This window comes from Octopus bimaculoides, chromosome 3 (genome assembly GCF_046866305.1).
Source record: "Octopus bimaculoides isolate indiv1 chromosome 3, ASM4686630v1, whole genome shotgun sequence".
NCBI classification, from domain to species: domain Eukaryota; kingdom Metazoa; phylum Mollusca; class Cephalopoda; order Octopoda; family Octopodidae; genus Octopus; species Octopus bimaculoides.
Window position 1 is genome coordinate 133,760,418 of NC_142930.1, and position 27,500 is coordinate 133,787,917.

The window sequence follows — 27,500 nt, forward strand, 5'->3', positions numbered from 1 at the left end:
AGAACCAAAGTTCATGAACTCATCCATGAAAATCCACAGTCACGTATAGAAAAATTTAATAAGTAAATACACTAAAAAGAACTATAATAAAATACAAAGTAATAATCATAAAATAATAAAACGACTACTCGTGTTTCATAACCAAATTTTCAAATAGAAAATAAAATATGATCAAATCGATTAAATCGATCGAAAATCAATTCTAATATATATATATATATATAAAAAGCAAAAAGATAAAGAGAGCAAAGGTAAGGTTGAAGAATTTTATGGATAGAGTCTTACAGCTGTTTCTGGGAAGATCCAGTACTTTCCTTCATCGGAGACAGAAAAAATAAAGTAATCTATTATTATATCCATAGGCGGATATTTTTAGTATGAAGTGGTAAAGAGTGTGATGTGCTGAAAAAAGAGAGAACAATACTTGAAGTGTAGTTTCATTCCAGTGGTAAATATCCGTGTAGAAATTCGTGTAAAGTAATCCTTGTGTGAATAATCGGGAAATTTATGTTTGAACGAAAGTTGATATAGCATAGATAGCAGAGGTATATATATTTCATATTGCGATAGATTTTTGCTTGTTTACTTGAAGAATGTCCAAGTCAAGTGAAAAGTTAGCGGTAATTAGGTCAAGTCAAGAAGAAAGAATGTGAAAGGGGATAGAGGAGATATAGAGGCGGAGGATGGTAGCGATATATTTATGGTCAGTTGGTCTTAACAGGGTAGAGGGGATGAGCATATAGAGTGAAGGAGGAATAGGGGGATGAGGTTAAAAGGTCTAGTGAGTAGGAAGGAATGCGTGTGTGTAGTATATAGGTGGTGGGGGTATGAGTGATAAACCATATCACACTCTTTACCACTTCATACTAAAAATATCCGCCTATGGATATAATAATAGATTACTTTATTTTTTCTGTCTCCGATGAAGGGAAGTACTGGATCTTCCCAGAAACAGCTGTAAGACTCTATCCATAAAATTCTTCAACCTTACCTTTGCTCTCTTTATCTTTTTGTTTTTATATATTTACATATACACACGCTAATACACGACTTATAATACCCAATCCTGTTCATACAACGACTGGGGCAAACTAATCGGTATACAACACTTACTCGGTATTACCTGTATCCTCCGGGGTTTGGTTAAATCCAATACCCTCCTCAACCTTACATATATATATATATATATATATATATATATATATATATATATATATATATATATATATATATATATATATATATATATATGTATAGATAGATATAGATATATATACATACATACATATGGTGAGCTGGTAGAATCGTTAGCACGACAGACAAAATGCTTAGCGGCATTTCGTCCATCTATACATTCTGAGTTCAAATTCCGTAAAGGTCGACTTTGCCTTTCATCATTTCGGTGTCGATAAAATAAGTACCAGTAGAGTTTTGGGGTTGATGCAATCGACTAAACTCCTCCCTCGAAACTGCTCGCCTTGCGCAATAATATGAAACGAATATATATATATATCGGCACAGACATGGCCGTGTGATCAACCACATGCTTTCAGGTTCAATACCACCGCATGGTACCTTGGGCAGATGCCTTCTCCATGTATATGTGTGTCATTGTATCTGTGTTTGTCTCCCAACACTGCTTAACAACTGGTGACGCTGTGTTTACGTTGCCGGAAATTAGCAGTTCAGCAAAGAAACCAGTGGAATACGTACCAAGTTTTAAAAAAGGGAGAAAAAGGAGTATTGGGGTCAATGCATTCGGCTAAAATTCTTGAAAGTGGTGCCCTAACACGGTCGCAGTCTACATACTGAAACATGTAAAAGATAAAGATAGCTAGCTAGCTAGCTAGGTAGATAGATAAACTTCTTTATTAGTCACACAGGACCGAACACAGGAAGAATTTTTCTTTTTCGAAATCGATCAAAAGGAAACGAAAACCTCTTCTTTGTTTCGGATGTGTAAACCGGGAATTAACACAAAAGTCGTAGTTAACAATAAAAGTTTCCAATGGGGGAAGGAAATGTAATATTGACTTGGTTTATCTGTGGAAAGAAGACCCTATGGAAAAGAACCTCGGTAACCTCGGAAATGGAAAAGAAAAACATTAATATGGGAGCAAAGGTTAATGCTTAAGGTGGTTCCATCATTTATTCGTATCATCCTTGACACATTCACCAAACTTTTGTTGAAACTTTCATTAGACAAAACTTCCCTCTCTATTCTCTCCTTCCTGTTCAAGTGATACTTGAAGAAATTGATGAGAGGTTGGCCAGAGAGGAAAGTGTTTGTCTCTAAACCATTCACACATTCCGCCACACACATTTTTTCACCATAGCCACCAATACAATGAAAACTGCCTTGCCTTCCCGGTTAAAGGAAGGTGGCGGGGCAATATTCACAATAGACTTGGCCGACAACCGAATTCGTCACACACGTGACAGCAGCCGCTTGACATGAGCCCACAGGTCTGAAATGTTTGAACCTAGCACGAGTGTGTGCAGAACGGTTCGTCGCTCTGACCGCATTTCAGTCAAGTCGGTCCAGCATTTCTAGAACCGTGCCTGTAGAGCTTATCCTGAACAGGTAATGCTTCCCAATAGCACTGCTAGGCCAGGGATATCTAGAAATTGTCCATAGGTCCCGGCCCGAAAGTGGTCCTGAAGAGGCGGGTCAGATATTCCTCGTCGACATCCATGGTCTTCCCAAGAACTTCGTCGCACCTCTCCTCCACTAATCCTCTATAGAACACCTCCGTGGAATTGAAGTCGCACAAGTTTGATCCCGGACGGCAGAGTTGCTGGAGACCAAGGCGACACTCGCAGTGCCATCCGTCCAACCTCAGCCTCTGATCCACGATTGCAGTTCGGTCAAAGAGAGGAGCTACAGGAAAGCGCGTCTCACAAACGGAGACCACATCTTTTCACCGCCATCTATGAAACGCTGGAAATGTTGCAGTCTCAGCGCACGTCTGTGCATCAATAACCACGGCATGCTCAGCCCTCCATTTAGCGGATATTGGTAGAAAATGGAACGCTTCCCTTCTACAAAGAGCGGAAGAGTATGCGTTCCAGTTTTAAGATGGTAGGGTTGGGATAAGGCACGACGGTCAGATGGTATTAGGTGACGGATGTGATATACACATTCACCACCTCAGCCAGACCTTTTAGAGGTAGCTTCCTCTCGACCCATTGCTGGTGAGTGTGGCCACTCTATTCGTTATCTCATCCCAGTTCTTCTCCATTTGGAGGTCTAGACCGAACCAGATGCAGTTGGTCCACGTCCACATTGACGCATTCAGATAGTCAGTCGGTACCTGTCAGAGAGTCAGAAAGGTCTGAACAGGTCTATGAGACAATTGCGTCCCCTTCTCTTCCTATCTCTACCTACATAGTCTAAATGATAGACATATAGATATGTTTCTTTATTAGCCACACAGGGCTCAACATAGAGGGGACAAAATACAAATGTAGAGTTTTTCTTTTTGATGGGGACGAAAATAAAGTAAAATATTAAAATGGGGATAACGATGAAAAGGTATCGAGAAAACGTTTGGGGGTATGTACAAAAAAAAAAAGAAAATATTACAAAAAATTCCCAATAAATGGGGAGGTTATCCGTGGAAAGAAAAACCTACGGAAAAGACCACGGTAACCTCGGTCCTTAGTGTCACAATTTGTTAAATAAAATTTCTTTTATTTATGCAAGAAACGTAAGTAACTCTCTGTTTACAAAATTTTAAACGTTTTATAGAAGCATGGTCAAGGTGGCTTCGTCATTTATACGTGCCATTCTTGCTACATGTATCCATCTTTTTTCGAAACATTTGCTAGACAACACTTGCCTCTCTACTCTCACCTTCCTTTTCAAGTGATACTTGAAAAAGTTGATGAGAGATTGACCAGAGAGGAAAGTGCTTGTCTCTAATCCTTTCAGGCGCGTCCACCAGATGCATTCTTTCGCCATAGCCACAAGTACAATAAATACAGCTCTTCCTTCCCGTTTAAAGGAAGGAGGCGTGACGATATTGACGATAGACTCGGTTGATAAACCGACTCGTCCCACACGTGACAGCAGTCGTTCGACATAAGCCCACAGCTCCGAAATGGTTGGACACTGCACGAGTGCGTGCAGAACGGTTTCGTCGCTCTGACCGCATCTCGGGCAGGTCGGCCCCGCATTTCGCGAGCCGTGTCTATAGAGCTTATTCTGAACGGGTAGCGCCTCTCGGTAGCACTACCAGGCCAGGGATCTCTGGAAGTTGTCTATAGGTCCCGGCCCGAAAGTCGTCCTGAACAGGCGGGTCAGGTATTCCTCGTCGACGCCCAGGTTCGCCCCGAGATCGTCGTCGTACCTGCCCTTCACTAATCCCCTATAGAATGACTTCGTTGTGATGCAGCCGCTCAAGGTCGACCCGGGACGGTAAAGTTGTTGCAGAGCAATGCGACACTCACGGTGCCATTCGCCCTTCCTCGGCCTCTTTTTGATCCACGACTGCAGCTCGGTCATGGAGACGAACTGCGGGAAAGCGCGTCGCACAAACGGCAACCACACCTGCTCACCGTCGTCTACGTAGAGCCGGAGATGTCGCAGTCTCAGCGCATGTCTGCGCATCATCAACCACGGCATGCCCAGCCCTCCTTTCAGCGGGTGTTGGCAACAAATGGATCGCCTCACCATCGGAACGCTTCCTTTCCACAAAAAGCGGAAGAAGATGCGCTCCATTTCGGTGATGACGCGATCGGGACAAGGCACGACGGTCAGGCGGTATTCGATGACGGACGCGATGTACGCGTTCACCACCTCCGCCCGACCTTTTAGGGACAGCTTCCTCTCGGACCATTGCCGGCAGAGAGTGGCCACCCTACTCGTTATCTCGTCCCAGTTCTTCTCCGTTTGCAGGTCCGGACCGAATCAGACTCCGAGCAACTTGACCGGACCGTCCGTCCAGCGTCCCACTACTGAGGCGCTGCCGGACGGTATGGGCTTGTTTCTCCAGGTGCCGAGCAGCAAACCCACCGACTTATCCCGGCTGATTTTCGCTCCCGTCACCGCTTCGTAGTCTTTCAGCGTCTCGCCGACAAGCTCGATGTGCTCGTGGCTAGACGCTATGACGGTGACGTCGTCCGCGTATGCCGACACGCTCGTCCCGCACCCCAGTTCTCGCGAGATGCCCCTCAGTGTCGCCAGCTTCCGCAGTAGTGGCTCGAGAGTCAATACGTACAGGAGCGGCGACAAGGGGCATCCCTGACGAACCGAACGTGCAATGTCGAAGGGTCCCGATAGACGTCCATTGACGCGAACAACCTAACGGATGCCTGTGTACAAGGCAGCCATCCAGCCGGGGAAAACGGGACCGAAGCCGGCCGCTTCGAGGACGGCCTCCAAGTATCGATGGTCTACCCTATCGAAAGCTTTCGATTGATCCAAATTGATCAGGGCCCCACCCATGCCAGGTTCCTTAACTACCCTCTCTATGATGTAGCGCATCAGATGGAGGTTGTCATGGATGCTCCGGCCCGGCACGGCGCACGTCTGCTCCGTGCCGACCAGTTTCTCGATGACAAGCGCCAATCGCTTGGCTAACACCTTGGCCAAAATTTTCAAGTCTGCATTGAGCAGAGTGATATGCCTAAAGTTATCTATGGCGTCCCCCTTGTTTGGATCTTTCTTCAGCAGCGTTACCGCTCCTCGGCTCACAAAACCGAGAATGCTCCCGTTCTGCTGCCAGTTGCAGTACACGGCGGCCAAGACGCCTCCAAACAAGTCTGGCATACAGTTGTAAAGCTCGTAGGGCAGACCATCCAAACCCGGAGATTTGTCCGTCGAGCAACCAGCCATCACGTCCCTCACCTCCTCCGCCGTGATGACCCCATCGCAGCACTCCGCCTCTCTTGCCGAGAGTCGTGGCAAGCTGTGCAGGTAAGCACTAAAGTCCACCCTGCCTTCTCGCTCGCCACTCCTCCCGAACAGTCGGGAAAAATGCCACTGAAACGCCTCGCACATCTTGCTCGGCTCGAGCAATTCGCGCCCCTGTTCGTCTACCAGAGACCGGATGGTGGCTCTGTTACCCCGCTGCGCCTCCGCCACCCGGGCCTCTCGTGCGGCTCCAACACCTTCATTCCTCAGAGCACGCATCCTTGCCCTGACAGCACACCCTTCGTGTTTAGCATTGAAGTGTTGGTCGAGGGCCAACCTCGCCGCTAAAACGTCGGATGCGATGCCACTTCGCAATGCCTCTTCTAACTTTATCACTAGCTCCCCCTCTACTCTGTTCCTCTCTACAGCTAGTGCCCTGCTATACCTTATTGCTTCCGCCCTTACTGCTCTCTTGAGGGAAAATCACCATTTGTTGTTGACGATGGCTCCCGTCAAAGCCCTCTTTACTAAAGTGCTAATCTGGTCTCTGAAAACCTGTCTCGACGGGAAAGACGCGTTTAGTTTCCAGTAACCGGGACCCTGTCTATGTGCCTTATCTAAGTCTAGCGTACACGTCACAAGTTTGTGATCCGTGTAACTGACTATGTGGAACTGTGGACATCCTAAACTATCTCTATCTCTTGTCCTACACACTATCCTATCTAGATACGATCTCGACGACCCAATGCGGTTGCTCCAAGTCCACGTTGGCACATTTGGGTGGTCGAGTCGGTACCTGTCAGACAACTGGAAGCGTCTGAGCAGGTCTCTGAGGTCTTTGCATCCCCTTCTAGTTTTGTCACTCCCCACGTAGTCCAAGGTAGCATTCCAATCCCCCACTGAAAGTAAGGGACGAGACGTTCCCAGGAATACTTCTAGACGTCGAAAGAAGTCCGACCGACCTGTTAAAGGAGGCACATAAACTGCCAGCAGCCGAAAAGCGCCTCCATCGCTGCTGTCCACATCTAGGACAACCAGTCTACCCTCTGGGTCCGTAAATATCATCTTTACTTGGAGATCCAGACTCTTGCGAAAAAGAACCGCCGTGCTACTACCGCCCATCCTCGGCAGACAGGGAGAAAAATAAATGTTAAACTGTCCGCCAAACATGGACTTTAGGGCCCGCGGTTCATGGAGTCTGGTCTCACTAATGGCTATGATATCCAAATTGTGTGACTTGATGTCATTTAAGAGGTACCCTTGTTTCCAAGGGGACACCAAGCCACGCACATTCACACAACCAATCTTCACCATGATTCTATTTATACGTGTGCTTTAAAGCACAAAAGGAAAGGAAAAAATAGCTACTTACTGTTTGCAAGTTTTGTTTCTTCCTTGAATTTTTCACCAAGGAGGCTATTGTACAATTTCTTGCACAAATATTTTTGACATCCCCCTACCGAGTTGGGGTAGAGGGATTTTATTTTGTGGTGCAATGCTGGTGATACATGGTAAATTTTAATGTGTTTTGGCGGTGTTGTGTGTGGGTGGCTGTTTGTTTTGATGTCGTTATTTGTGATGTTTCTTTTAGAGTTGATGTCATTCATCAACTCTGTGTTTGTACTGTCTATTGCTGTTAGCATTGTTTTTTGCATATTACTATTGGTGTTAGGAGTATTTTCGGGAGATGTGAATCTCCCTGCTTTGTTTGTGTTTGCATTTTGTTTTGTTTTCTTCTTACTGCGCTTCCTCTTTCCTTTCGTAGCTATTTGCCACCCTTCCCCACTCTCTTCATCCGGTGAGAGTTCTGAGGAGTCAGAAAGAGGTAACGGCAAATTTTGTGCGTCTGTGTGTGTTTCTGTGAGTGTTTGTGTTGCTGTTTTTGTTGGTGTTGGCTGCTTGTTATTTGTGTGTGGTGTATGTGATATGGGGGAGGGAGAGGCAGTCTTGGAATTTTCTTTTTTTTCTCTTCTGTTTTTGCAGTTTCTGTTGTCTTTTCTGTTGTGGTTATTGCTGATATTTCTGTTGTTGTTTTTTGTGTTGCTGGTGGTGTTGGTAGTAAAGTTTTTCTGTTGGGGGTATTTGGTAGTTGCTTCTGTTGTTGTTGTTGTTTTTGTTTAGCGGCCAGTGGGCAGTCCTTTTTCAGATGTGCCTCGTTGTTGCATAAGTAACCCCGAGGCCACCTGCCCTCTACCACCACATACAGTTTGTGTTCCTCCGCCAGTCTAATGTTTGGAGGAATCTTCCGTGAAGCCTCCTCCGTGATGTGGAGAAGGATTTCCAGATTCCCCCCCCCCTCCCCCAGTTCTTTTCCTCTACGACCGTAATTTCCAAAATATTTGCCTCCTCCATTTCGAGGCATACGGCTGATACTACCCATTGGGTGTCCACTTCTGATGGCACGTTTTTTATAATTACTTTGGTCACTCTCTGTCCAAGATAACTCGGTATCATCACCAAGTTATCTGTGCGGAGAGAGAGTGTCGAAAATTGCTTCGCTAAATTTTCATTTATGAATCGCACCTGTACCGTGGCAAATTTCCGTCCCCACGTGACATGCTCTTGATGAGCCCATACAGATTTAAGACACATCTCGATCTTATCTGTGCTAAAATTTTCTGAGCGTCTGGTTTTTGTGTTTACCAGTTTATAAATGATTTTTGTTTTTTGTTCTATAATTTCTTTTGTAATGTTTATTTTAACATCATCGCCTTCTTTCGTAAGAAGGGATTTTGTGTTTTTAATTTGTTGTTGTGTGAATGTCACTATTCTCCTTTTTTCCTTTATAGCATCGGCGAAATTTGTTTTTGTTGTGCTGGCGGACATGTTCTTTGGAACATTTTTGTTTATGTTGGTGTTGGTACTGCCGGGTTCAAAGGTGGTGGTAGTGGTAGCAGAGTTTGTTGAACAGGTGGTGGTGTCGGTGCTGACGGCCGATAAATTTGCGTCCTTGCTGTTGTTGTTGTTGTTGTTGTTGTTGGTGTTGGTGGTGGTGACAGGGCTGTTAACAGTATCCGTGACGTATAAATTTGCGTCCTTGCTGTTGTTGTCGTTTTTGTTGTTGTTGTTGTTGTTGTTGTTGTTGGTGGTGGTGGTGAGAGGGCTGTTAGTAGCTGTAATCGCCGTCTTTGTGACGTTTACAGCAACTGCGTTCCTGTCACTGTGTGAGCACGCGCTACTCTGTTCTTTTTTCTCTTCTGGCATCTGAAGCCTCGGGAAATGCTCATCAAAAGAACACGACAAGCGTTCCAAAATTGTGTTTCTCGACATTTTTCAAATGTCGAGAAGGAAATTTTTTTATTTTGCTAGGGCCGAAACTGCCCCTGGGGGCCAATTCCTGCCTTTGAAAATACACAGAAATGAAGCCTAGGTGCTTCGCAACAAAAATATTAAAAAATTCCAGCAAAATGTGGACAATAAAAGGTCAAATAAACGTTTACCTCTGCAGCCGATGTGACAGCACGTCCGTCAGATAGATAGATAGATAGATAGATAGATAGATAGATAGATAGATAGAAAGATAGATAGATAGATAGATAGATAGACAGATAGATAGATACACAAATAGATAGATAGACAAAGAGACAGACAGACACATAGATAGATAGATAGATAGATAGATAGATAGTCAGACAGACAGAGAGACAGACAGACAGTCAGACAGACAGATAGATAGATATAAACTAAGAGATGACTTTGAAAAAATCAAATGTTATACAATTTTCTTTATTAGCCAACAGCTGCTTCTGCTATTATATGTAGAGGCCTCTTAGTTGAGACATAACTTTTCTCATTCATAACGCCTGCATGTTTTGAAAATAACTTTCCTAAATAAAGTTCACTTCATATTCAAGGCTCTGATGAAGCTATAGAATGTTATCTTTATACTTAACTAGGAGTCCAACACATTTCATAGCAGAAACATCTGCAAGGTAATGAAGTTCATTACATAACATTTAGCTTGTCCGGTGTCGTTTCTTTGTTTCTATTAACACAATATACACATATAACATTGTGTTTTTGACCATACGTATATTGAGTTCTGCACCAGGTTATTATCTCTGTATGTCCAAGCCAGATATTTACACACACACACACACACACACACACACACACACACACACACACACACACACACACACACACACACACACACACACACACAGGTATGGTGATGCCAACAGGAAAATGAAATACAAAAAATGAGTATATATATATATATTTTTATTAATATCTAGCAGAAGCAACAGGGTGACTCAAGGCCCCGAGAGAGAAATGCACACAGACATACAGACAAATAGAAGGACAGATAGATATTATTTATGATCATATACATCTTTGTTCGTCTTTTTGGGTGTGAGTGAGAACTTTACCTATTGTGTATATTTTCATACGTAATAATCAAAACCTATAACTTGATATTCAAGAATAGCATATCCTATATTTAACTTAAAAGTTTCTTTCTGCTTTTTGAATCGGTACACTTTGTAATGACTAACACAATTTCACTCATGCTTCAATGATAATTTCTATAGGACTCTGAATTTTTCTTTGTCAAAGTTACGCACCCAATATGCAACGTACACAGATCACTTTCTTGTAATAAGATATGATTTTACAGCATGACATATTTTCAGCAGGTTAAAATGAAATTTTATATATCTCCTTGAAGTTTAATGCAATTCATTTAAAATTTCTATCAGCTCTATTTGTAGAGTGAGGTCAACTCACCCTACCTAAATGTTTGCAAATTCGACATTAGTCAGCCTTTCTTGTCAATGGTTATTAAATAGAAAATAAACCTGTGAAGAAATACATTATGGATCTCCGTCGGTTTCACCAATGAGTACTGAGGTACTACTTCAACTTAACTACCTGCTCGTTGAATTGGTTGAATATTCCGAAGACAGATGTATCCATAATATGACTTTCAGGTAGATTCTGTGTGATAGTTTGTTGAAATTCAAAATAACACTAAAATCCATCCGACATATTTTCACATTTTTTCAGACATTCAATATGGCTCTTGAAGTCTTGGGTCAACCACAGTAAAATAAGTTCAGGATATATACGGTGATATCGAATGCGGGACATTGTGAATGCCACCATGCAGCCACACGCGCGCCTATGCGCACACATGCTCACTCATTCATTCATTCACTCACATTTTCACATGCTCACAAACATATACAAACCTATAAGGTGTTATTCGTACAGATTCTGAACTATATTTACAGAGAATTTAATTCATACAAATTATCCATTCTCACATCACTATCAAGATATAATATTTCTGTTGATGTGTGTTTACACGCTATTCTTTCCGTTTTACCATTCATAAAATATCTCGTATACTTAAGTTTTCTCACTGGTATTTTTTTTCACCATTATTAAGACTTGTAAACTTGACCACACAGTTTCGAAAATACTCACCAAAATGTCGAATTAGAATAGAGCAAGTAGAAAATATGAATGAAACCAGTTCGCATGGTAAACAAATCACAATAATTAATTACTGGGAACGTCTAAAAGCTCTTCGTTTCTATTCTCTTGAACGCTGAATAGAGAGTTATACTAACATATACATATGGAAAATCCTGCAGAGGTATGTTCCAAATGTCGGCATTACAGAGATATTTAATGTACGAACTAGCAGATACTGTCAGCTTCCAAATGTAACTCTTTTGAAATCACGAAAGAAAACACTATTGTATCAGTCAGATATTTAGAAGTCCTCAACTGTTTCGACTGCTTACCTAAAGAAATCTGAAGTATAAAAGGAACCTCTGTTGAAATATTCAAAACAACATTGGATAAACTTCTAACGACGATACCAGACCAGTCAAGTATTGAAGGATACACTCGGGGAAGATCAGCTGCTACCAACTTGATCATGGACCAATTTCCTGTTATAAAGCGGCAATAAACTCGAAAAGAATAAAAGTATAGAATTCGTATTTACGTTGAAGGATTTGAACAAGGTGGGAGCAAGGACATATCCTTGTTTCACTCCGTTGGAGACAGGGAATGGATCAGAGGTCTCTCCGTTGTCCTGTACCCTTGCCAACTTGCCATCATGTAGTTGTCTTACGATGGTGATGAATTTTCTGGGGCATCCATACTTCGCCAAGATTCTCCAAAGACCTTCTCTACCAACGGTATCAAAGGCCTTGGTCAGGTCGATGTAGGTGGAGTAGAGGTCGACGTTCTGCTCTTGACACTTCTCCTGCAGCTGTCGAGCAGCAAACACCATGTCGATAGTCCCACGCTCTTTCCGGAAGCCACACTGGCTCTCAGGTAGGAGACCTTGCTCTAGGTGTACAATGAGGCGGTTGAAACAGTGAAATTCCGCGATGATTGTCGCAGACCTGGTGGTTTCCATTTCACTTGTAGAGGTGGATGATGGAGACGTTCTTGAAGTTTTGAGGCACTGTCTCGTGCATCCAGATGAGCTGAAACAGCTGGTGAATTTTCCTGGTCAGGGCCATACCGCCTTCTTTGAATACTTCAGCTGAGATGGAGTCCGGACCAGGTACTTTGCCACTGGACAGTAGGCGGCATACTTTCTGAATCTTCTCCAAAGTTGGTTCGGCGTCCATTGACTCTTCAACGGGGACTTGAGGTAGCCTATCGATGGCTTCATCATTGATGGTGGAAGGCCTATACAGGACGCTGTCGAAATGTTCAGCTCATCTCTCTAATACCTTTTCCTTGTCGGTGATCAGTGTCGCCCCGTCAGCACTAAGGAGGGAGACAGTTTTCTTGCCTTAGTAGGGCCGTAAACTTCCTTCAAGCTGTCATAGAAATTCTTCATGTCATTCCTGCCTGTAAAGCCCTGTCTCCAACGGAGTGAAACAAGGATGTGTCCTTGCTCCCACCTTGTTCAGCCTTACGTTCTCAGCCATGCTAACAGATGCTTTCAGGGACACAGACATAGGCATCGGCATCAAGTACCGGTCCGACGGTTCAGTCTTCAATCTCGAGAGGCTCAAAGCAAAAACCAAGGTTTCAGTAGACACCATCAACGACCTGTTGTTCGCCGAGGACTGCGCTCTCAGTGCTGCCACTGAGTCCAACATGCAGTACAGCATTGACTTGTTCTCTGGCGCCTGCAACAACTTTGGCCTTACCATCAATACAAAAAGACTGAGCTAATGTATCAGCCAACACCAACCAAAGCCTACGTTGAACCCAACATCACCATCAACGGGCAGCGACTGAACGCGGTGGACAAGTTCACCTACCTTGGTAGCACACTCTCTAGAAATGTCGTCGGTGACGAAATCAACGCCAGACTCGCCAAGACAAGCGCTGCCTTCGGCAGGCTACGTAAAACTGTCTAGAACAGGAGGAGGATCACCATCATGACAAAGATCAAAGTGTACCGGGCTGTCGTTCTCACAACACTGCTTTACGGCTGCGAGCCCTGGACAGTCTACCAGCGTCATGCCAGGAGGCTGAACCACTTTCATACAATATGCCTCAGAAAACTTCTTGGCATAAAGTGGCAGGACAGGATCCTGGACACCGAGGTACTAATACGTGCTAACCTGCCCAGCATTCATACCATCTTGATGCAATCTCAGCTTCGCTGGGCAGGGCACGTAGCTCGCATGTTAGATGATTGACTACTAAAAAGATTGCTCTTTGGCGAGCTGCAAAAAGGAAAGCGCTCACAAGGCGACCAGAAGAAGCGCTTTCAGGACACACTGAAAGCCTCACTGAAAGCCTTCAACATCGACCATGCAATTTGGGAGCAGTCTGGTCTAGACAGAGAAAGGTGGCGAGCAGCTGTTCACAAGGGTGCCAACACATGCGAGACAAATAGGATCGCTGCTGCAGAAGGCCGCAGACAAGCCAGGAAAATCAGAGCTAACAAACCTGTAGCAGGTGCTACCATTCCCTGTCCACACTGTCACTTTCAGGCGCAAATTGGCCTCACTAGCCATCTGCGGACCCACAAAAAAGCCTATCCCACATCCCAGGATGACTAGATGGTCTTCGTCGCATCGACGGACAAACCACTTGATGGATTTACATGTGTTGATGATAAAGATGAAAATTTCTTTGTGAAGAAATGAATTTATGAATATAATAAGAAAGAATAATGCTTAGACACACAAGTTGTAGAAGACATGGGTATGAAGATAGAAATCATTGTTAGAGATGTGGGGCGATGGTTAGTTTGTAAAATTTATTCGACTTAAATTTCTGTAAATTGAGTTCGGAAAACTTTCTGAATGGCTTAGTAACAAAATAGATATGCTATATCACCGAGTTGCAATGATTACAGGGCTATTATTTCTATCATATTCTTTAATCATAGAAAATATATTCTATTTAAGATGATATAGCATGGAGTTACTCGTTAAGGAATTTTATTTGCTTTAGTCACGGTTTTTAAAAGAAAACATTGAGAATGAAATCTTTACTTAAATAAGTGTGAATATCCCTAAAATGTTGACTTCCTAAGTTCAATGTATGCATTAAAAATGGTTGCATTCTTTAACATAGCAGATCTTTATTATTATCATTATTCTTTCACTTCATGCCATCAAAGTGGTATTAGGGTACAAATATACGAAGCCCAAAATACCCATCATGGCTACCCCGTCAGATAACGGTACACCAGGCACATGCACCTCAATCATATGTGTGTGACACGGTGATCTCATATCAAGATAAACGGCACATGACCTTGCAGGTAGGGTCCAGCTAGAATTTTCTTCAGGTCGAGTAGCCCGTTTTTGTTGTTATTATTTTTAAGCAATAAAGAAGAGTGAGACTGTTATCAAATGAACAATATTTCGACATCTCCTGTGTCTTCCACAAGTTCAAAAATAAACTTGTCAATCTACTTCATTTTGTTAATATTTATAGGATTGATGTTACTCCTCCAGAAAGTAATGAAACAATAAAGAAGAGTGCGACTGTTATCAAATGAACAGTATTTCGACATCTCATGTGTCTTCCACAGTAGATTGACAAGTTTATTTGTGAACCTGTGGAAGACACATGAGATGTCGAAATACTATTCATTTGATATCAGTCGCACTCTTCTTTATTGTTTCTTTACTTTCTGGAGGAGTAACATCAATCCTATAATAATAATAATAATAATAATAATAATAATAATAATAATAATAATAATAATAATAATAATAATAATAATAATAATAATAATTCACAGGCACGACAGAGATGGGACCTATATACACTGGAAGCTATGCCAACACTATGGAATAACAACAGAAAAAAGATGGTATAAACACACGCCAGAAAAGGTCACAGAAAACGAGAAAGCAACCATACTCTGGGATATGCCAATACACACAGATAGAGAAATTAAGGCAAATAGACCAGATATAGTTGTCAAAGATCATGAAGAAAAAAAATGCTTTCTAATTGATGTATCAATAGCAGCAGATGACAACGTTCCTCTAAAAGAAATGGAAAAACTTTCAAAATACAAAGACCTGGAAATAGAGATAACTCGAATGTGGAATCTAAAAACAGAAACAATTCCTATCATAGTAGGTGCCTTAGGTATAATAAAAGAAATATTCAGACAAATACATAACAAAAACACCAGGACTTACAAATATATATAACATACATAAAATTGCACTACTGAGTACTGCACACATTCTACGCAAAACACTTTCAATACAGTAAACATAAGAGCACCACAGCAAACCACAGCACATACCCAAGGCGCACAGAGCTGCGCTCGGTAGTGAAGTGAAAGCACGTTATAAAAATAAAACTACTGAACAATAATAATAATAATAATAATAATAATAATAATAATAATAATTATTATTATTATTATTATCATTATTTTCATTATCATCTTCTTTCAGTTCTGTTTCCATTTTTTCCGAGTGTCTTCCTGGGGGAAAAGGGAAAGAAAATTCACAGCGACAATACTCTTTTCAATACGTCTGACGTACCAGTTAAGACAATCTTTTGCATTTCCACTACGAATGGTAAACCAAAGATCATTCTTAAATAATTTTCAGTTCCTTTTTTTGATCATTCCAAGTGCTCCTACAACCACTGGTATTCTAACCGTCTTGAGGTGCCACATCTATTCGATTTCGATGGGCAAATCTTTAAATTTTCTGAGCTTATCAAATTCTTTTGCCGAGATATTATGGCCACAATATTTATTGTGTTGGTCTTTCACAACGATATCTGATTTGTTTGCTTTAACGGTCCGCTCCGTACATACTGGGAAGTCCTAAAGAATAGTTACATTTTCTCCCTCAGTTATAGTCTTAGGGTGGTGCATCTACCATTTGTCAGCAGTTTGATTTTATAATACCGACATATTAGATATTGTGTAGATATTGGTGTACTCTGTCATGTCTTGATTTGTACTCTACATGTGCTAAGACCTTACATCCAGAGATCAGGTGGTTCGCTGTTTCTATCACATCGTTGCAGTATCGACACTTTGGGTCTACAACATTCTCTGTCTTTAGTCCTTAGCTCCGTAGCCACTGATGGGTGTGCTTTTGGTCTACATCAGCTGTTTGGTACGGGCCACATATTTGCCATACAGAGGATTTTGTTCCCACGTATCAGTCAATTGTTCAAATGCATTTTGCTTTGCTATTGATTTAACCTTCTTTGCAACTACAGTTGCTGCAATTCCATCATGCAGTCAAACCTGGGTATTATGCATATACTCACTTGAAAATATTTTGCTTTCTTTCATAACAGATGTAGCTTCTTACGTGTTTCATGGTCTGTCTTCAACGACTTTTAGCATCCAGTCATTAGATGTTTCAAGATGTTATCAGTTCAACTGTGATGGCTTTGTGGGAGATTTTAAATTGGGTTAAGCCTAGACCTCCTTGAGCTCTGTGTAGGTAAAGACGATCTGCGTCTGCCTTTGGGTGGTGCATCTTATTGCAAGTCAGCAGCTTACGTATTTTTCTGTCACTCTTCCTGTTAAGGAATTTATGGCTAACACCTTGTTACGTGCATTTTACTCGGATTTTAGAACTGCTCAAACTCTCCTGCAACACTCCTTCCTGATCTTCTCTTTCATACCTGCATGCTGAATGATAGAGCCCTCATTCATTCCGCTGGAAGATACGGTGATAGCTGCATTGCAATCGGAAAAGGAAATTAAAAACGTTATGTGTAATGTCATTCAGAATTTACAAGTGACTATACAAGACATAAAATGTAAATCAGTGGCGGACAAATTCGTCATAAAAATGAAGGAAACCTTGAAAAATAAACAAAAGAGAAACACCAATGTGAACCATTTTTCACTTTATGACGATGTACTAATGTACGCACAAAGAGTGGCAGTACTAACTGCACTACAGAAACGGACATTAGATGAATTTCATAGTGAACACCGGGTGATGTCAAGAATGAAAGCTTTGGTGAGGAGTTACGTGTTTTGGTCGATGATGAACCGAGACATTGAAAATTTGGTAAAATCATGTAGAAGTTGTGCGCTAGCAGCGAAGGCACCAGCAGAGAAATACCAATCGTGGCCTCTGACGCATAGTCCGCGGTCCTGGTTACATATAGGCTACGATGGACCAGGGAATAGCGCGTGCTACTTGATCATTATTGGTAGATTTGCCAAGTAGCCGGAAGTATGGAGGTGCAGTAAACCTACCTCGAAGGCAACGATAAAGTTCCTTCAAGAACGTTTTGCTTGATACGGTGGAACACAATTTACAGGATACGAGATCAAGAAATTTTGCAAAATGTATGCAATGTTTATGTTCCATTTTGTTAAGGTTATTTCTACAGAAATTATTGCCAGTACTGAATTTTTGCAACAACGTTTGGTATTAAGACGTCAGATATGAACAAACAATGAGATCGGCGACAAAAATGAGTAATGAGTGTATATATCATATTTCAGTTGTTTTTGCACCTTCATCAGCATACTTTATAGTATACCATGGTTGCATAACAAAATACCACGCGCCTACGCGTCATTAATCTTTACATAACAGCCCTAGAAATGCGTCTAATATGTAAATTGGCATATCCAATAATTTAACACCGCTGTATGGGATGGTTATATCAGCAATGTGATCGGAGGCGAGAGTGGATTAGATGGGTGTCGATGAAGGGGCAAAACCCCCTGAAATATGGTATATACACTCGTTACCGCTTTCTGTGTCCTTCTCATTGTTTGCTTACATCATATGACGTCTCGATACGAAATGTTGTACCAATAAAATTAGTGCTGGCTATAATTTCTGTAAACGTAACCTTAACAAGACGATATAAAACGCACTACGTTAGCAGAGCTGACTCACTAAACATTTCATATATTTTACAGTATATTATGGTTGAATAAGGAAATACCACGTACTTACAAGTCATTGATATAACATATATGTATTCACGTACACATCAAACACTGAAAAACCTTCATACATAACCACACCCATAAAAAAATACACTCACACATACTAGCGCGCGCGTATATATATATATATATATATATATATATATATATATATATATATATATATACAATATATATATAATACAATATATACAATATATATATAATATGTATATAATATATATATATATATATATATATATATACATATACATATATAAATATATATATATATTTATATATATGTATATATATATATATATATATATATATATATATATATATATATATATATATATATATATTAATACATCCTGTTGTTGTTTACATCACCTGTCCTCGTCTGTACATTCTCCCATATATATATATATATATATATATATATATAATTATGAGTTAGAGGTTATGCAACCGTCCAAAGGATAAATGTATCCGTAGGCACTCCTGGTGCATTACCTCACTATGTATGGGCCTTGCTGTAAGGAGTTAACAGTAGTTGGTAATTTAAATGGTAAAACCTTGATTTAATATATTCAGATGAAAAAAAGAAATGGAGCAACAATTAACAATTAGAATTTGATCATTGGTATTAGAAGGTGATAGTTTAATTGTAGTTCAAGAACATTTATAGTTATATCAGTTTGTTAATTCGAAGTAAATTTGCATTTATCTCGTTCCATTTAACAGACATCGCCAGAATGATTTAGAGTTTATCGGAGTGAAGAAACCTACACACGTGTGGAATCCCAAAAGGTCCCAAAAGAATGTAAGCCTAAAGTTTTAACGAACTTTTTCTTTTTTCCTTTTTTTTCCTTTTTCTTTTTTTCTTTTTCTTTTCATTTCCCTTTTTCTCCTATCTATATTCTTAAACTATAATTAAACTATCTCCTAATACCAATGATCAACTTCTAATTGTTTATTGATGCTCCATTCCTTTTCTTATCTATCTATCTATCTATCTATCTATCTATCTATCTATCTATCTATCTATAGGCCGAGGAAGGGCGAATGGCACCGCGAGTGTCGCGTTGCTCTCCGGCAACTCCAACACCCCGGGTCAACCTTGAGCGACTGCATCACAACTAACGCATTCTACAGTGGATTAGTGGAGGGAAGGTACGACGACGATCTCGGGGCGAACCCGGGCGTCGACGAGGAATACCTGACCCGCCTGTTTAAGACGACCTTCGGGCCGGGACCTATGGACAACTTCCAGAGATCCCTGGCCTGACAGTGCTATCGAGAAGCACTACCCGTTCTGGATAAGCTCTACAGGCATGGCTCGAGAAACACGGGGCCGACCTGTCTGAGATGCGGGCAGAGCGACGAAACCGTCCTGCACGCACACGTACAGTGTCCCGCCATTTCCGAGCTGTGGGCTTACGTCCAACAACTGCTATCGCGTGTGGGACGAGTCGGTCTATCAGCCGAGTCTATCGTGAATATTGTCGCGCCTCCTTCCTTTAAACTGGAAGGGAGAGCTATTTTAATCGTACTTGTGGCTATTGCGAAATAATGTGTATGGTGGACGCGTCTGAAAGGTCTAGAGACAAAGACTTTCCTCTCTGGGCAATCTCTGATCAACTTCTTCAAGTATCACCTGAAGAGGAAGGTGAGAGTAGAAAGGGAAGTCTTGTCTAGTGAATGCTTAAAAAAAAGATGGGTGAATGTAGCAAGAATGGCACGCGTGAGTGACGGAGCCACCTTGAGCATAACCATATAAAGGAGAAAAAAAAATCAAGAAAAAAACAAAAAGGCAAAAGAGAGTCACTGTTATAGTTTCTTCTATAACAATGACAATATTGACCAAGGTTACCGTGGTCTTTTCCGTAGGCTTTTCTTTCCACGGCTAAACCTAAACTGTCCTCCCCTTTTTTACACGAGAACAATACAGTGATACACGATCCCTATTGATCACTTTTTTTCCCCGATCCCTTTTGATAGAACTCCCCCTTTTTTCTTTCCTACGATCCCTTTTTATCACCCCCACCATTTTTTCTCCGTCTCCCTCCCCAAAAGAAAAGCTCTACATTGTATTTGTCCCATCTGTGTTGAGCCCTGTGTGGTTAATAAAAGAAATTTATCTATCTATCTGTCTATCTATCTATCTATCTATCTATCTATCTATCTATCTATCTATCTATATACATAACACACACACACACATACAAACACACACACACACATATAGAGAGATACATATACATACATAAATGCACACATATATATGTAGAAACACATGAATCAATTCATACATACAGTCATACAGGCATACATACATGCATGCACACATACATACATACATACATAATACATCCAACAATACATACACTAGAAATAAAATGCGGATACGCAACATGAAACTTGATTAATAAAGTATTTGATTGGTTGAATTCAACACAAAAGATTACGTCTACTGAAAGTGACTTAGTTTTCCAGTGCCTTCGTTGAGGTAAGTCGTTATACATTCATCTGATCAAAGCTACATTTTTACATTATTTACATTTGACGGATATTTGTCCTCATCTTGTTTGTTGTTAACACAGCATTTCGGCTGAGATACCCTCCAACCTGCATCAGGTGTCTCGAGGAAATTCCGAACCTGGGTTCTCATTCCTAAGGTATTTTTCGATGTTGTTGTTGTTGTTGTTATTATTATTATTATTATTATTATTATTATTATTATTATTATTGTTCAGTAGTTTTATTTTTATAACGTGCTTTCACTTCACTACCGAGCGCAGCTCTGTGCGCCTTGGGTATGTGCTGTGGTTTGCTGTGATGCTCTTATGGTTACTGTATTGAAAGTGTTTTGCGTAGGATGTGTGCAGTGCCCAGTAGTGCAATTTTATGTATGTTATATATATTTGTAAGTCCTGGTGTTTTTGTTATGTATTTGTCTGAATATTTTTTTATTATACCTAAGGCACCTACTATGATAGGAATTGTTTCTGTTTTTAGATTCCACACTCGAGTTACTTCTATTTCCAGGTCTTTGTATTTTGAAGATTTTTCCATTTCTTTTAGGGAAACGTTGTCATCTGCTGGTATTGATACATCAATTAGAAAGCATTTTTTTTCTTCATGATCTTTGACAACTATATCTGGTGTATTTGCCTTAATTGCTCTATCTGTGTGTATTGGCATATCCCAGAGTATGGTTGCTTCCTCGTTTTCTGTGACCTTTTCTGGCGTGTGTTTATACCATCTTTTTTCTGTTGTTATTCCATAGTGTTGGCATAGCTTCCAGTGTATATAGGTCCCAGCTCTGTCGTGTTTGGGAATATATTCCTATTATTATTATTATTATTATTTTATGTTTGACTTTTGTTTTGCATTTGTACAAGTTGGATCCAAGTCTCACCCAGAGACCTCAAGAGACAACAAGTTAGAAGTTCATGTAGGTGTTATGCCTAGGGTACCATATTGGATTTGTACAGTTTTGTTCAAGTGAATGTTTAAGAAACCATAAGAAAATTATGTTTGCTTTAAAATTTGAGATCACATAGACAGTATTTTACGTAGGATATGGGCAGTTCCCATGAGCACTATCTTTTGAACTTCAGTCATTTTGGGGTTTCCTGGTATCTGATCTAGGTAGTAATCAGCCCGTTTCGCTGTCATTATTATTATTATTATTATTATTATTATTATTATTATTATTATTATTATTATTATTATTATTATTATTATTGTTCAGTAGTTTTATTTTTATAACATGCTTTCACTTCACTACCGAGCGCAGCTCTGTGCGCCTTGGGTATGTGCTGTGGTTTGCTGTGGTGCTCTTATGTTTACTGTATTGAAAGTGTTTTGCGTAGGACCAAACGCGCAGGCATCAATTACAACCAAATTTTTTGAATATATACTTTAAATGTCCAATACCACATATAACATTTATAAAAAAATGTAATATATATACATATATATATATGTTACATATACATATATATGCATATACACACACACACACACACACACACACACACACACACACACACATACACACACACACACACACACACATACACACACACACACATATATATATATATATATATATATATATATATATATATATATATATGAGTGTGTGTGTGTAGCTGAAATTTACAAAATAACAAAAGACGAAGACAGGTGTATGAACAGGCAGGTGTTATATTATTATTATTATTATTATTATTATTATTATTATTATTATTATTATTATTATTATTATCATCATCATCATTATTATTATTCAGATCACTCCTTGGAATCGAACTCGGAATCTTAGGGTTAGTTGCCCGCGCTCTTAGCCACTACGTCCACGGGCATATGGCGTAGTGATTAAGAGCGCGGGTTACTAACCCTAAGATTCCGATTTCGATTCCAGGCAGTGACCTGAATAATAATAATAATAATAATAATAATAATAATAATAATAATAATAATAATAATAATAATAATAATAATAATAATAACAACATCGAAAATACCTTAGGAATGAGAACCCAGGTTCGAAGTTTCCCCAAGGCACCTGATGAAAGCTGGAGGGTATATCAATCGAAACGCTGTGTTAACAACAAGCAAGATGAAGATAAATATCTGTCAAATGTAAATACTGTAAATAATGTACATAATTCCTCACCTACTAAATATAGAACTGTATTATCAATACTAAAATGATATTATTGCACATACATACACACACGTATATATATATATATATATATATATATATATATATATATATATATATATATATATAAAGTGTAGTATATTGCCACTTAAGTGTGGCTGACCCCTAGGGGTGGATGTTACTGTTGCTTTTAGCCCCAGGAGGACATCTCCTCCAGCTGGCTTATCGACACACGACTGTGTCCTGTTTGCCAAGGGAGTTATCCCTCTCACCACGACCAGCAGCACGAACGTATCCGGATTTCAGGGTTATTTCCCTTCTTCGGCGTTCGACAGCTGATGACCTTGGTGAGAGAGAAAAACCTGGCAAAATCTTATATCTTCTTTTCCAGTGACATTCTTCACTGATATTGAAAAGGTGAAAACAAGCAATGTTAATTCTCTAAATGAAGTATTAACAGTAACTGCACGATAAAGTGTAGTATATTGCCACTTAAGTGTGGCTGACCCCTAGGGGTGGATGTTACTGTTGCTTTTAGCCCCAGGAGGACATCTCCTCCAGCTGGCTTATCGACACACGACTGTGTCCTGTTTGCCAAGGGAGTTATCCCTCTCACCACGACCAGCAGCACGAACGTATCCGGATTTCAGGGTTATTTCCCTTCTTCGGCGTTCGACAGCTGATGACCTTGGTGAGAGAGAAAAACCTGGCAAAATCTTATATCTTCTTTTCCAGTGACATTCTTCACTGATATTGAAAAGGTGAAAACAAGCAATGTTAATTCTCTAAATGAAGTATTAACAGTAACTGCACGATAAAGTGTAGTATATTGCCACTTAAGTGTGGCTGACCCCTAGGGGTGGATGTTACTGTTGCTTTTAGCCCCAGGAGGACATCTCCTCCAGCTGGCTTATCGACACACGACTGTGTCCTGTTTGCCAAGGGAGTTATCCCTCTCACCACGACCAGCAGCACGAACGTATCCGGATTTCAGGGTTATTTCCCTTCTTCGGCGTTCGACAGCTGATGACCTTGGTGAGAGAGAAAAACCTGGCAAAATCTTATATCTTCTTTTCCAGTGACATTCTTCACTGATATTGAAAAGGTGAAAACAAGCAATGTTAATTCTCTAAATGAAGTATTAACAGTAACTGCACGATAAAGTGTAGTATATTGCCACTTAAGTGTGGCTGACCCCTAGGGGTGGATGTTACTGTTGCTTTTAGCCCCAGGAGGACATCTCCTCCAGCTGGCTTATCGACACACGACTGTGTCCTGTTTGCCAAGGGAGTTATCCCTCTCACCACGACCAGCAGCACGAACGTATCCGGATTTCAGGGTTATTTCCCTTCTTCGGCGTTCGACAGCTGATGACCTTGGTGAGAGAGAAAAACCTGGCAAAATCTTATATCTTCTTTTCCAGTGACATTCTTCACTGATATCCCTGAAATCCGAATACGTTCGTGCTGCTGGTCGTGGTGAGAGGGATAACTCCCTTGGCAAACAGGACACAGTCGTGTGTCGATAAGCCAGCTGGAGGAGATGTCCTCCTGGGGCTAAAAGCAACAGTAACATCCACCCCTAGGGGTCAGCCACACTTAAGTGGCAATATACTACACTTTATCGTGCAGTTACTGTTAATACTTCATTTAGAGAATTAACATTGCTTGTTTTCACCTTTTCAATATCAGTGAAGAATGTCACTGGAAAAGAAGATATAAGATTTTGCCAGGTTTTTCTCTCTCACCAAGGTCATCAGCTGTCGAACGCCGAAGAAGGGAAATAACCCTGAAATCCGGATACGTTCGTGCTGCTGGTCGTGGTGAGAGGGATAACTCCCTTGGCAAACAGGACACAGTCGTGTGTCGATAAGCCAGCTGGAGGAGATGTCCTCCTGGGGCTAAAAGCAACAGTAACATCCACCCCTAGGGGTCAGCCACACTTAAGTGGCAATATACTACACTTTATCGTGCAGTTACTGTTAATACTTCATTTAGAGAATTAACATTGCTTGTTTTCACCTTTTCAATATCAGTGAAGAATGTCACTGGAAAAGAAGATATAAGATTTTGCCAGGTTTTTCTCTCTCACCAAGGTCATCAGCTGTCGAACGCCGAAGAAGGGAAATAACCCTGAAATCCGGATACGTTCGTGCTGCTGGTCGTGGTGAGAGGGATAACTCCCTTGGCAAACAGGACACAGTCGTGTGTCGATAAGCCAGCTGGAGGAGATGTCCTCCTGGGGCTAAAAGCAACAGTAACATCCACCCCTAGGGGTCAGCCACACTTAAGTGGCAATATACTACACTTTATCGTGCAGTTACTGTTAATACTTCATTTAGAGAATTAACATTGCTTGTTTTCACCTTTTCAATATCAGTGAAGAATGTCACTGGAAAAGAAGATATAAGATTTTGCCAGGTTTTTCTCTCTCACCAAGGTCATCAGCTGTCGAACGCCGAAGAAGGGAAATAACCCTGAAATCCGGATACGTTCGTGCTGCTGGTCGTGGTGAGAGGGATAACTCCCTTGGCAAACAGGACACAGTCGTGTGTCGATAAGCCAGCTGGAGGAGATGTCCTCCTGGGGCTAAAAGCAACAGTAACATCCACCCCTAGGGGTCAGCCACACTTAAGTGGCAATATACTACACTTTATCGTGCAGTTACTGTTAATACTTCATTTAGAGAATTAACATTGATTATATATATATATATATATATATATATATATATATGTATGCATATACGTCATGTATTTTTCTTAAAACTAATATACATACACAGATTTACATAGATGCATATTTGTGTGTATGTGTGTGTGTGTGTGTGTGTGTGTGTGTGTGTGTGCGTATAAATGTATTTTTGTATCTATGTAGACTATTGAAGTATGTATGTGTGTATGTATGCATATATATATTCTCTGTTTATTTTCTCTTATTCCTTTTTCGTTGAAGAGCGTAGGCTCGTCTCACTTTGTCGAGCGTCAAACTAATACACCTGCTTGTTCATACACCTGCTTGTTCATACACCTGCTTGTTCATACACCTGTCTTCGTCTTTTGTTTTTCTGTAAATTTCAGCTACACACACACACTCATATATATATATAGATGTATATATATTTGTGTGTGTGTGTGTGTGTGTGTGTGTGTGTGTGTGTGTGTGTGTGTGTGTGTGTTTGTGTGTGTGTGTGTGTGTATATGTATATGCAACATATATATATATGTATATATATTACATTTTTTATAAATGTTATATGTGGTATTGGACATTTAAAGTATATATTCAAAAAAATTGTGTGTAATTGATGCCTGCGCGTTTGGTCCTACCGAATGCGCAATGATCCATGTAAGCGTTGATTTGTGGGTTCGATTCTGAATTGGGTTAACCAATCGTTTTTCACTCAATTGTTTATATATAAATGCCACTTTAAATCTGAGTATATATATTTTTATTCTTATATATACTGGCTTTTAGTGAAGGAGGGAGTTTGATATTCTCGCTCTTTTTTGAATTTCTTCAGCATTGTGTGGGTTCATCTGGGATCTTGGGCAGCAGACGGTCAATTTGTTCCTGGAAAATACCTATCTCCACGCCATGTGGATTTCTTAGAATTTTTGAAAAAATATTATTTAGCTGTGGGTTTTATATCTCAAGCTATTGCCATACCTGATCCTTACTCTAAAGGGAAAGTGTGGGACTTTTGGAACCGTGCAGCAACATCCAGTTTAGAGGCTGGTATACTCTCGATGCCAAAATTTGGTGTCAACCCCTCGAGGATCTTCCATACGTATATCACTGCATATCTCACCCGTCTTCGCTCCAGTATACAGAATCGTGATTCTTTCATCCTGTCTCTCTCAGTACTTCAGCTGTTCCAATGATGCGACCTTCCTGGTGTAGCTCCATTGAATTACCTCAAGTTGAACTATTAATCTGACGCAGTGGAGTGACCATAGTTGAGAGCAGCAGTCCAAACGGCTGAGTTAAAATGTCTTCAGGCCTCTGAAATTCATCCGTCCATTTACCTGCATATTGTCAACATCTTGGTGATATGTACGCGAAATCGGGCGTCGTTGTTCGTATTAATCCCCGTCTCACTCACTGCGTTTGTATTGCAAAGTTTTCTGACTCTAAGATTACCGCTCCTGTTGCTCCAAATGTATCTTTGTTTCGGCATGTTGGCTCAAAGTGGCTAATGTCGAAGGTCTTGGAACTTTCCTACATTGAATTGCATGTTGTTTTTTCCAGCTCATTTATATATGGTATCAAGATATTTTTGTAGAGGATCAACATCGAAAGGTCTCTTAGCTTGTACTATTTTTGTACGGCCGGCAGAGCTAACTAGTGTGACTGTCTGTGTAACTGATATGGTATCCGAAAAAGCCACCATAAAAAAATAGCGACTGGAAGACAATTTCTTGAGGTACGCCACTCCTTGTTACTGTCTCCTTGAGAAAGTCCCCATTGGGTGTCACAGTCTGGCTTCTGCTTTTTAGAGGCCATATAACCACTCCCCCATATTTCCAACAATGCCGAATCTCTTGTAGCTTGCAACATATTATTTCGTGATCAACTTTATGAAAGGTCTTTGAAAAATAGAGATGCATCACATCCACGTTTGAGCGA

The 27,500-nt window shown here is 40.6% G+C and overlaps 1 protein-coding gene across 6 annotated transcripts in view; it reads left to right on the forward strand.

The window, feature by feature from the left end:
• The window catches only part of LOC106881162 (MAM and LDL-receptor class A domain-containing protein 2), a 232,956-nt gene that overhangs the window by 3,422 nt on the left and 202,034 nt on the right, over positions 1-27,500 (forward strand). The window contains exons 1-3 of one of the 6 annotated variants that reach the window (XM_089349694.1): positions 18,643-18,762; positions 18,939-19,017; positions 20,658-20,703. Coding sequence is in view for 1 of the 6 variants with exons in the window: in XM_089349692.1 (XP_089205818.1) it covers positions 21,073-21,120 (48 nt within the window). In the remaining 5 variants the exon portion in view is untranslated. Of the gene's footprint in view, positions 1-18,642; positions 18,848-18,938; positions 19,018-20,657; positions 20,873-21,057; positions 21,121-27,500 lie in introns of those variants that run through there. The other 5 variants (XM_089349695.1, XM_089349696.1, XM_089349698.1 and 2 more) reach the window with 5 other exon arrangements.